The sequence below is a fragment of the Pollicipes pollicipes genome, unplaced genomic scaffold (assembly GCF_011947565.3).
Source record: "Pollicipes pollicipes isolate AB1234 unplaced genomic scaffold, Ppol_2.1 Scaffold_3447;HRSCAF=4054_pilon_pilon_pilon, whole genome shotgun sequence".
Classification (NCBI taxonomy): Eukaryota; Metazoa; Arthropoda; class Thecostraca; order Pollicipedomorpha; family Pollicipedidae; genus Pollicipes; species Pollicipes pollicipes.
Genome location: NW_023596297.1, coordinates 1,768,071 through 1,780,078, shown reverse-complemented (window position 1 = coordinate 1,780,078; position 12,008 = coordinate 1,768,071). Strand labels below are relative to the sequence as shown.

Here is a 12,008-nt window from a genome sequence, read left to right as displayed (position 1 = left end):
TAAGAACAATGGCCAACATATTCGTCGGTATTTTACGCATACTAAGCAGATCAGAACAAGCGCATCGGTTGAATGGCTCAACAGCAGCTGGGTTTCTCCTGTCTGATTGGAATGGGTGACATGGCGGCAAAGTGAGCCATGCATCCCTCCGAGATCATACGAGACATCGCCCAGGTGCGAAGTAAAAACACCCGACGCCTGCTTTCTCCCGGCACATAGCAAAGGAGTTGGCACACATACGTGGATGTCTCCTCCGGAGCCTCCAAAAGCGCCGACCAAACAAAGACTCTCGTCCGCATCTACAGCTAACTTGTAACAACGTAACAACCTAACAGCGTAACAACGGCTCGTTGACCAATGCAACGGGCGAATATGGCATCTATCACTGCCGGCCGACGCGCCGACCACGCAACGGATATGTGTTTTTGTTCGGATGTCGACTCCAGTCCGCGGCGGCCGCCAGCGGCCAGCCGGGTGAGGCTGGCGCGCAGTTCCAGCACCAGGCGTCAGTAAACAGCTGAGACAAACTGTGCAGGCTGGGGCGGTCGTCAAGCTCATCACGAGGTCACGGGCCGAATATTTTGCGCGAGTATTTACGGGTTTGAGCAGCAGCCGCAGCTGGTAACCGCGCACAGAGCTGCCTGACGACGTGCAGGCGCGATTTGGTAACGTCTGCGCCGCAGCGTTTATCATCAATGCAAAATCTGACATTGCACATGTCCCTGAATGCTATTCCTAGCATCTGTCGAACCTGCCGTGGCCGGCCACACAGAGTGTCAAAACAGCCCCACAGTTTGCCCAACCACCTCGCCGGATCATCGGATCAGCGTGGAGAGTTTCCCTTCCAGCTGCCATCGCGCCGCGCCCATATACATGGAGAGCCAAGCGCGCTCTGTCGAGCCTCCCGGGGCGTCTCCGGGAGCGCTGCCGGGCTCTCGCGCTCCGCCAGGACGCCGCACCGCTCCGCGCGACGCTTTCCGGCGCTTCCGCTCCGCCTCCCGCGCCTCGCCTCCCCGAGGCCTCGCACTGGCGGACGCCGGTGAGCGGCCGCAGCTCCGGCGCCGGCCCGCGCAGCGCGGCACCGGCCGGCGCCGACCTGTCACGCCTAGGGCAGGATGGTGACGTCCGAGTTGTCGCGGATCCACTCCAGGAACTGGTCGACCCTGGTGTAGACGGCGAACAGGCCGTCGGCCTCGCAGGAGGCGCTGCCGTAGCTGACGATGCCGATCTGCGGCAGGGAGACGGCGTCGTTGGCACCTGGCGGCGTCGCCTTTACGGCCGGAGGACGGCGGCGAAGTTGAATGGCACAGTCGTGCTTCTCTTCAACTTATCCGACGTGACACACATATAGTCTGCTACACACTTATCCTGACATGCATATCGAAGGCGAACGAACATCCTCATGAGTGTGACTTGTTGACACATACGAGGTGCATGACTACAAAACTCTACAAAGCAGTGCTACATTATAAAACGGAGTTAGTACGCACACTCATGTAGGCTGCCTGATTCAATGGAGGACATAAAAGCCCGTATCCACTCCGCCATGCGTTGACCTGGGGTCGCGCTCACCTGGGTGTACCGGCCGTCGAAGTCGGCGATCTTCAGCGGCGAGCCAGAGTCACCCTGCGGCAGGAAAACCCCCGTGACGCAGCTGGCGGTACGGACGAGCAGGTCGGCGCCAGGCGCCCAGGACGTCGAGCAGTACCAGAGCCGTATATATATATATATATATATATATATATATATACATATACTTTGAGGTTTGTTTCGACACACTCATACACATGTTTCCACACCAACCCCAAACTGTATGGACAAACGCGTTACAATCTGTGTGTGTACTGCGATAAATCAAACGATAATGCGTATCTTTATTCACAGAACCTACGGCAGCTGTCCACTCCTAAGAACAAAAGGCGAAAACCATTGCTCATCTGAAGTCTTTCATTATGTTCATTTCGTACGTTAAGTTTGCCAAATGAGCGAATAACGTCTTTTGATTAACAATTGGAAAAGGCGTGTCAGAAAGTACTGAAATTGCACTATCACTCTCCGAAATAAACGTGCTCTGTGGCGTTGGTAGCAGACTGTAACGCCAGCGCGTTGGAAACGAGAGTTGAAAACCTGATGACGATTAAAAACGGAAAGCGACAATAAAAACTTAACAGAGGCGATGCATGAGCACTCTTAGAAGCTGCGGGCTCTTATTTAACATCTATCGCGTACCTCTGCATCAGCTGTTTTGAAAGGTCTGGCACCGATGCCCCAATTCAAACACTTACAACCACTCCCCAGCAGTTGTGGTATGCCGACGATGTGCACAGTGGTCGCGAGCGCGGTGCACCAGAAATAAATATTTCGTGAACCAAGCGTAACAGAAGAGAGCTCGTCACAAATGGCAACTAGTGACTGATGCCGGCGGCCGACGTAACAAGAGCATCCTGTTGAATCACCTCTAACATATATCGGAAATGAAGCGGCGATTCTACTTAATTTATCATCAAGCAAATCCATGCCAGGCCGCCACCTGAAGGCTTCAATGAAGTTGAAGACGAGTATGAAGAAGGCACCATTGGCATCTTGAATGGCGTTGCACAGCAGCATTTATCATGCAAGCATTCTACGCCCAGATGTATGGCGTTAGAACCGACAAAGCTGGGTGCTGAAAAAGCCCACCAGGCTCAGTTCAGGTGCATGCATAGGAGTCATACTGCGGTCAAGTACATAACTTAAACCCTTGACATTCCGATGCCCACAAGACCCTGATATACGACGAACCAAGCTGAGCCAGCGCCCCAGTTTGAGAACCCCCGTGAGCGCCAGCATGATCGCACGCCAGCAGGCACCCGTCTCTCACAGCTGAAGTGCGCCCGGCGTGCGAATACATTGACATGCAGTACGATTCAGTGACGTCGTCGCTGGGATATGTTGGAGTGCACGCTTCGACGCAAGCTATCTGAATGAGGTCGCCTCGGATAGGATCGAAGTCATCAAGGCTGGATGCCTTGCCTCCCCCCCCCCCCCCCCGCCGACACCGGCGGCTTACGAGTAACAACGCCTATGTCAGCAATATATCACATGTTTGTCATTTGACCCATATGTCCCATTGGTGACCAGCTGCGGGACATGCTGTGTAAATCTGGCAGGCGGAACATACCGAAGTTGGGAGGGCATCGAAGGTTCAAAACATCAAGCTTTGCGAGCTTTGGCCATACATTGTCGATACCATGGCAGGCTCCCTCATCTCGTAGTCAAGCTGCACACAGCCCTCTCATTACGAGCCCCAGTAAGTGCGCTTTGTGGGGCCTGCCCGACATGCAGTTGTTGCCTGTCAACTGACACGAGTGCTAACCGGCATGGCCCGGAATTTGCGCACTTTTTGTCATGACATTATGCAAGATTCCGCTTGGAATGCAATCGAATCAAACTGAGACAAAATGAGAAGTTTCTGTTGAAATGGCATTGCATTATTTAGGTCAGGGTATTCGATCAGCCTTGAGACAACATGCAAGAGGTAGCAAACAGCAGAAAACCGTCAACGGAGAGGCAGCATGGTCAGTTCCGAGAGCAGAGCTCCCCAGATTCAGCATCGAGTTCCGAAATTCGAAGCACTGATAAAGTTTGGAGCTTTGAAGTTCGGGATTCAAAGCGCATTTCCGCAGAACAATGCTAGACCCGAATAAAATACGTGTTTTGTTGTAATGTGGGCAGCCCCGGACGTTTACGCCTCGGTTTCACACCTAGGAATAAACTGTTCCATCCTCACAAACGCCTGCCACCGGAACACCTGCATCCCCTCCACCCCCCCCCCCCCCCCCCCCCGTCGAACGCTTACCGGGCAGACGCTCATGCCTGTGACGGGGTCGGAGCACAGCTGCTCGAAGGTGGCGGCGTTCGCAGTGCGCGCCTTGCACTCAGTGAGACCCAGCATCTGGGCGGTGGCCTCCTGGAGCTGGGGCGTGATCGGCAGCAGGTTCCCCAGCTTACCCCAGCCTGCGGGCACGCCAGGACGTGGGTCATTCTGACCAGCAGCGGATCCAGGAGCGGATCCGGACGCGTGACCCTCAACCGGAGGTGAGAATGCAGCCTGTCGGTATGAAAATGAGAAGAGTCGTGTGCAAGTGTGAGGGATAAGGCTCAGTCGGCCTAGGTAGCGTTGGATCCAGGGAGGGGAGGGGGTGTGGATGTGTGTCCCTGAAGGCGACACTTTTCTGCGGGCGCGTGTGTGGTCTGGTCAGAGTTGGCGGGCGGATCAAGAAGAAACAGTGGAGAGATGTTCCTCGTAGCCGCCCCCGCAGCCTGCGGACATACAAAGGCTGGCGTCATGCCGAGCAGGAGGATACTTCAGGGCATCGGAAGATGGGGCGAGCTCCCAGCCGACCCGGTCTCCTGACATCGGCTCCGCATCCTCAGCAGGGGCGTACTCAGACGCGAATCTCTCTCAAACTCGGACGCGAATCCAGCTGACACCCACCCAAGGTCGGTGAGGACGCCGAGACACAGTGTCTCGTGTCCACAGCGTCCCTCCCAACCCGCCACAGCGGAGATCGCTGCGTAAGGGGTCTGTTCTAACGTGGTGTGACTTGTATTCAAGAGCTGAAAAGGGCAGTTTAAACCGAGTTAATCTGACTATACATGCAATCCTTATCTTGCCACCCTTTCGTAATTTCGCCACCCGGGACCGTTGACAGGTAACAGTCCCCTGGAATGTCAAGATCTAAGTGTGGGATTGCAAAACCTCAGGCAGAAATTGCTTCTCGAGCCAATCTGACCCACGAATCGATGAGTTCATATTTGTCGCAAGATTGATGACGTCACAGTTCACTCAGATGCTTCAAAAATCCCGAAAATCTTCAAATGACCAGGGGACAGTTAAGCACCGGTAGTATTGGCCCTAACTGTGACCAAACGGAGGTTTTTTGTACTGTTACTAAACAAAGAGCAGGTTTTCGCGCTCCAGAGTCATGCCACGATCGGAAAACTACATTAAGAGGAGCGTCAAATTCAGGTCGCGTTCAGGTCGTGTCAAGTCAAGGAAGAGCCACTTTATCAGATCTGATTTTTCCGCTTTCCGGTTCACATACTGTATTACGGTTTGGGATTGTGTCTGATAGACCACCTCATTTGTCCAAAATATGAAGTATACAAAATATACGTAACAAATCATGGTCAATTTGATGTATGTGAGGTGGCCCCAGATGTTCTCTGGCGATGACTTGATGTTCCCCGTTCCCCGATAGTTTGAAAGACACCGACTGGCAGATAGTGCAACTGATGGATAGATTAATTGCAAAAGTAGAATATAACCGCCTACTGTCAAATACTGTATGTTGAGACAAAATCGTCCTGCAAGGGTGCGCTGATGACATGGCTCAGTAGCGTAACCTGATGTCGAGCTTGTGACTTCTTCAGACTGTGCCACACTGGCGCTCATCAAGTACAGCAAATTCTCTGAGCCTACTTGGCACAGTAAGATAGCTATTCCCGAAACTCTAAGGGGCCTTACTTGTAGCCCCGCTGCTTGCCGCCGGGGGCTAACTAATGGATAACTCATATGAGCAGCAAGATGTTTGGGGGAGGGGGGGGGGAATGAAACTGATCCCGCTCCCGTGCCTGACCGCTGCATCACGCCCAACGTGTCATCACATCCAGCGGCGCCGGAAACCTGCTGTGCGGTCATAGCACACGTAGTTTTCTGGGACGGACCGGCAGCGTACACACCAAGCTCCACTTATTCAGCGTGGGGGCAGCAGCAGCTCACAGAGACCAGCAACTGACGTCATTCCTGTTTAACATCCGCCCAGTTTTGCCACGGCTCCCCCAGCATGGAACGACCCCCGTGAGTGGTACAGGCGCACGGTCGCGGCCAATGACACGGTATGAAGGGGCACGTTCCGAAGCACCCGTGCACACATTTCTCGAGCCGGGTTGTGGCGGTCGCCACGCGGCACTCGTCACAGTTACACCGTCCCCGCACGGACGCAGCCGGTAGAGTTCACTGCGGTCACTGCGACCCCTTCGGCGGCACGTCTCAGCCGCACAGGTCCATGACACGTGAGGCGGCCGGACTGACTAGCGGCACAGCCAAACGTGAGCTGGCATGGGGAGAATGGCGGCCGCGCTGTTACAAACGGCTCGGGCTGTGGCCGGATATGCGGGTCATGAACTGAGCTAGGAAAGAGACGTGCATACATGCATACACCTGGGGTCTGCTAAATACCCATCCATGTTGGCATGCATCCGCCAATGTAGCCTGCTAAAATGTGTATCCATGTTATTTGATGCATTATGCAATTGTCCGGTATCATGTATGCGTAAGTATCAGCGCGTCATATGTTTTGAGGATTTAGATCAACTCCGTGCATTTGTTATGTACGTGTTTTGCCGAACCCAGAACCGAATGCACGAACACACAGCTGCAGGCGAATTCAGGAGAGCTCGGCCCCCTGCTCTCCTCCCCGATAACCTTAGCTCACCTACTCTTTCTGTTCCCTGATCTCAGTCGGTCCATCCCCTCCTCTGCAAGCTCAGTGTTTTCCCATCCCCGGTGATCTCAGGCCCCTGTCCTGGTCACCGGTGACCCCAGTTCTCTCTCTCTCTCTCTCTCTCTCTCTCTCTCTCTCTCTCTCTCTCTCTCTCTCTCTCTCTCTCTCTCTTCTCTCTCTCTCTCTCTCTCTCTCTCTCTCTCTCTCTCTCTCTCTCTCTCTCTCTCTCTCTCTCTCTCTCTCTCTCTCTCTCTCTCTCTCTCTCTCTCTCTCTCTCTCTCTCTCTCTCTCTCTCTCTCCTGATCTCAGCCCACCCAACTTCTTCCCTGCGAGCTCGGCCCTTCCCTTCCCTGTGATCTCAGCGCCCCCTGCCCCGCTCACCGGTGATCTCGGCGGTGCCTGCCCCGCTCACCGGTGATCTCAGCGCCCCCCGCCCCGCTCACCGGTGATCTCAGCGGTGCCTGGGTAAGCGCGCGCCCGGTCCGAGAAGGACGGCAGGCAGATGGGCCGCACGTCGTCGGAGAAGGTCAGAGGCGCGGGAAGCTTCAGCAGCGCCACGTCGTTGAAGAGCGCCCCCTGGCTGTTGGTGCTGAAGTCCGGATGCAGGATGATGCTCTCGGCCAGCACCGCCAGGGTGGTGGGGCTCGTCAGGTCGGACGAGCCGAACCGAAGGGTGGCTGTGGCGCCCGGCTGGTGCGAGGAGAGGGCGGACGAGCGTCACACACGCAACGGCCCCGCGCGGGTCATCCACGACGGCGGCCACAGGCGCTGTTGCGACGTTTGTTACGGCCTGGCAGACCTCATGCCATGCTGTTGACGATGGTGTAGGGTTTTCTCCAGTGAATGACACGTCATGTTCTTGAGACTAAGAGAACTATAGGATTACATCGAGATAATGTAAATGATTTCAGCTTAGCTGCCTCTAAAATAATGCCTTACTGCAATGGTAACCACGTTAATTGCGCAGTGCTGTCACACTGGACTGTGAGACGGTCTCTCCTGGTAAAAATTGAGGCAATGATGCAGCTAAGCTCAAAAGTGCATTTAAAGTAAAAAAAACATTTAAGTATAAAACTAAAAGGATCCTGTATCATCTGATGAGGTTTTGTGGAAATACACATAACTTAACGAACCCGATCCATACGACCTCATCCCTCTGTCGCGCTGACCATGAAGAACCATCCGCGTCACACCCAGGTCGTAGCAGGTGGCCATCACGCAGCCAAACCCAGTTGAGCAGCGTCACAGAATCCGCCAAGGCATGAAAGTTCATTGCTAACAGCTTATGCCACCCTTTGAGACACCAGTCCAGCATTACGATGCGTGTAGCCGGATTGAATAGGCCTCGGCCAGTCGGTATGTGGGGCGGCGTGGACCTCGAACCGGCAGGACGGGACGTCACGCGGCCTCATATGCTAATGAGCCGGTTCTCACGGCGCGCCTCTTCGTTAAAATGGGTCTGGCTGGGAGGCCGGAACGGCATCAGGATAGGGTGCACGCACACCCTAAATCACACTAGTGATGCCGTTATTCTGAGCACGGTTAGCGGTGCATGTAGAACCAGAAATACACACCAGGGCACAAACGCATTCTCGGATGAGATATTTTGACCAAGCCCATGAGATGGGCTCGAGCTGGTCATTGTTGAACTGTGCACCGCATTTGTGATAGCAAAAGGAGCCACCGGCCAGCAAAATTCAAGCGTGATAGCGATAAAGACAGCAATAAAAACTAAGAACGAAACACCGGGCGTATCATGAACAATGCGTGGTGCAAAGTTGCACTTGCTTAAATTATTGACGTCTGGACAATTTGCCTCTTACTCCCAACTGAGCGGCCCGGCGATAAAACGCCGACTGGAGATCCTGGCTTCCGCTTCATATAAACAACACCCCATTTCTACGAATTAGTGCACCCTACGCTCACGCCTACCATGTTGTCGAAGCAGTGCGCGGCCGTGAGGACGTAGTTCTGGCTGATGATGGTGCCGCCGCAGAAGCTGGAGGATCCGCCCGACGCCACCACCACGAACACCATCCAGGGCCACTCGTTCGGGCCGGCATCCTCGCCGCCGAAGATCTTGTTGTCTTCGGGCGCGAGCGCCCCGCCCGGCAGCGGCAGCTGGCGGCCGCCGGGCACCGGTCGGCTGCCGTTGCCGGCCGGAGCCATCTCACCGCTCCTGGCTGTCAACCCTCGCCCAGAGCGGGCGGCGTTCCGCAGGCCGCAGGTCCGCACAGCCTCCTGCGAGTCGTCGCCCACCACCGTGCAGAGGAAGCCGCGGCTCGCGTCCAGCAGGTTGGTCGAGAAGACGAAGTTGATGCTCTCGCCGGCGGCGGCCTTCCAGGAGGCCGGCAGCGTTGAGTCGTCGCTCGGGAAGTCCTGGACCCAGGGGCCGGACGTGAGGAACACCCAGTCGTAGGAGAGGAGGAAGGTGCTCAGGAAGGCGTACGGGCCGGTGACGCGGTGCAGCGACACGTCGTTGCAGATGAGGTGCACAGACACGTCCGTAGCGGCCGGGTAGAAGCGCACGGCGCACTTGTGCAAGTTCGGATAATTGTTGGGGTAGTTGGGCGAGGTGAAGCGGATGACGTCACCCTTGCGGACCTCCTGTAGCCCGAACCAGCGGCACTCCAAGCCCAGGCCACCGCGACACTGCAACAAACGGGCCGGCTAATGCTGTGCACTCGCCGGGGGGAGAAGGTTATAATAGCACAACAAGGTGTAGCCTTTTAATCCGCGTCTGAATTCGCCAGCTTGGAACCTGCCTCACAAATGGCTTCGGGTTATCTGGATCTGGTTATTTTTCTTGCGTACTGACATGCCATTCAAGCTGACCCACTTGCATAGATTGGGCTGTTCAGTGTTCAGCCCTTTTTATCTGGACGCGCGGCGAATTGCCCTGCGCTGGTTGATGATGATTTTGTAGCTACTTGTATGCGGGAAAGGTGCAACGAGATGAAGACATCTAGAAAGTTCGGATGAGGGAGGATAGTGGAAAAGTGACAAACCTGTAAAAATGCAACAAAGGATACCCCATGGGTTGCAATTGGTTATCGAGCGCCCAAAGTCCTCAAAGAAAAGTTACGTGTCATAACGTTAGAATGATCCCACAACAACGCTCTGACGGCGCGCATCCGCGTAGGTCGTCTGTCCCCGTGTACACGCGCATGACCACGTGGCAGCCAGATGTGACGCGAAAGTGGACAGCGCGACGGAGATGAAGGCAGAGATCCGATGTTTTGCCGCCTGAAGAACCGTCCGGTGGGAAGGAGGAGGCGTTTTTGTGCGCACAACTCTGGGGCGGTGGCTGGGATAACTCAGCTTGAGCTCAGCCGATGCCGCTGAGATTTCCAAGCTTTGAAACGTGCATCGCATGAGGTGTGCGTCGCGCGGACTGAGATTGTCCAGACGGCTCGCGAGCTCTTTGGCATTTGGAAAGCGCTGATCGCCCGATAACCGATATCCACACTGAGCGCGCTAACGCGCGCCTGAAGAAGGGAACGGCCACTCATGGGTTCGCTGGCCGCGGAGCTTGGCAAAAAACTAGCGGTACCCATGAACATACATGATGCAAACTGCACGACTTTGTTGATGCCTATGCTTTGCATGGTCATTGTCTAGGCTAGATAGAGCTATCTATTGTGATACAAAGCGCACTGTGGTATGACCAATGGCCTCGTTTTCTGGAAAATCATGTTGGACATTAAGCTGGTAAACGGCGTTGTTCCTGATTTAGAATGACACATATTACTGTCGCCGCGGTCAGTATAACTTGACAGAGCGTTCCGATTTCTTCACGGGTATGCTACCCTGCCACGCCCGAGAAAATCAACCAAGCACTTAAAAAAGTCGGGCGGACGCGCACCAGATAGCAGCGAGCCTGCCCTTCATTTGTTTGACACGCCACAAATACGCACAAATAAGAAAACTAAAAGATTCAGAAGGGCTCTTAACTGAGGCCTTCTTAGCTCTATAGACGGCAAGGCACTAAAGACACGAGCCGTTTCCTTGTAAGGCACGGACACCTCTCATTTAAACTATAACATTACAGTCGAACGGTAATAACATAACATGCATAGCAACTCATGCATCCGTTGTGTGGTAATGGTAAAATGCTGCCTTTTAGCAATGTTTTGACCATAAAATGACAAACTAACCAAGAAGAATTGTCCGCGGCCTCCCCAGAGGATAATATTGTACTTTGGCCTTAAGGTCATAGCTAGGCCATGGAGCACAATACTTGGGGCCATTTTCCACCAAACCATCAAATTTCACGTTAGCACCGGTACGTATTGCACGGCACGGGATGAGTAAAGTGATAACAGATGTCCAGGGTTCCAATTACCATCTCAGAGATAATGTCAAAAGCCTGGCTAATGGAGTCAGACACTTTTTGGAAAAATACGGGTGGGTTTGACCAGTGCATTGCGAAGTTCATCTTTGCCACGAGTAAAGAAGGCAGAGTTCAGACCTTCTGCCGTCTTCTGTTCGCTGGTGCAGGATTAATGCACTATGTCACAACGATCATGGCTTAGAAACGGGTCAACTCGGAGCATGGGCAGGCTAGATGCTTTGATTATACGTGACCGATGAGCTTGTTGTGACCTCAGTTATATTGCCTATGACCAAGTTATTGTAAAATTATCGAGTGTTTTTGCAGGGTGCTCGTCAGGTGGACACCAACACACCTGTGCAGCTATCACAAGCCATTTACAATTCGCTCAGGTCACGACATGTAAGTGGGACCCTTTTTGAAGACGATGAAATTTGTCCCTTTTCTGACCATTACCGGCGTGCACTTACCGTCATGATGGCCAAAATGTACCTATGGGTATGTTGAAACCCCATGCTGAGGTCGAGATCGAGATAAATCAAGATCGCTTTTGTTCGTAGACTATACACTCGTCTACGCCATGCAGCTGATTCCGCGTGTTCATCTGCCCGCGCTGCCCACATCCGGTGTCAGTCCCAAAAGACGTTCCAAAGTGATCCATCCATGATCCATGGTTGGCACGCGAGGGGCCATGGCTGGTGCACACGTCGGCTGACACTACAGCGAACACCATTGCCCGTCCCCGCCCCCGTCAGGATCCGTACGTCTCGTGCCACCGTGACGCCGGGTTGTCGGGGTATGGGACCGGATTTGACCTGAACTTCTCAGCTATTTTGAAATTAAAAAGCAACATTTCTTTCATGGCAAATGATTGGAGGATATGACATCGTAGCAATATTGCGATGGTGCCTGAAAACACAGCGTGATCAGGCGTAGGAGCTTACACAGCGCTATTTCTTATTAGTGCCATAACTTATTGCTAAAAGCTACATGCATCTACGCGATCAGCGGTTGTAAGGATATTCACCTACAGAATATTTGACAGTCGATAAAAACCGGGCTCGGCTCTGTCGCTCAAGCTAAAATTGTCACTGCTCAGGTCGTAAGGCCCGCTCAAGCCGCGGTCTGCTCCATAATCAGAGGACCGGACCGTGCAGAGCACCCTGATATTGCGTATGAAATTGTCC

The 12,008-nt window shown here is 53.9% G+C and overlaps 1 protein-coding gene across 1 annotated transcript; it reads right to left on the bottom strand.

Moving 5' to 3' along the window:
* Positions 1 to 1,105: 1,105 nt before the first annotated feature.
* On the bottom strand, positions 1,106 to 11,297 carry LOC119091462 (chymotrypsinogen B). The gene is made up of 7 exons (XM_037214262.1): positions 11,292 to 11,297; positions 8,663 to 9,140; positions 8,421 to 8,575; positions 6,932 to 7,178; positions 3,839 to 3,996; positions 1,573 to 1,626; positions 1,106 to 1,228 (listed from the first exon to the last, which is right to left on the bottom strand). The coding sequence occupies exons 1-7, from the start codon at positions 11,295 to 11,297 to the stop codon at positions 1,106 to 1,108; spliced, it is 1,221 nt and encodes a 406-aa protein (XP_037070157.1).
* Positions 11,298 to 12,008: the final 711 nt, after the last annotated feature.

Coding starts and splice junctions, on each gene's coding strand:
- LOC119091462 (XM_037214262.1), bottom strand. Junction 7,179..8,420: donor CGCACTGCTTCGACAACATG/GTAGGCGTGAGC, acceptor TCCTCGCACCAG/CCGGGCGCCACAGCCACCCT. Junction 1,627..3,838: donor CAGGCATGAGCGTCTGCCCG/GTAAGCGTTCGA, acceptor TTCCTGCCGCAG/GGTGACTCTGGCTCGCCGCT.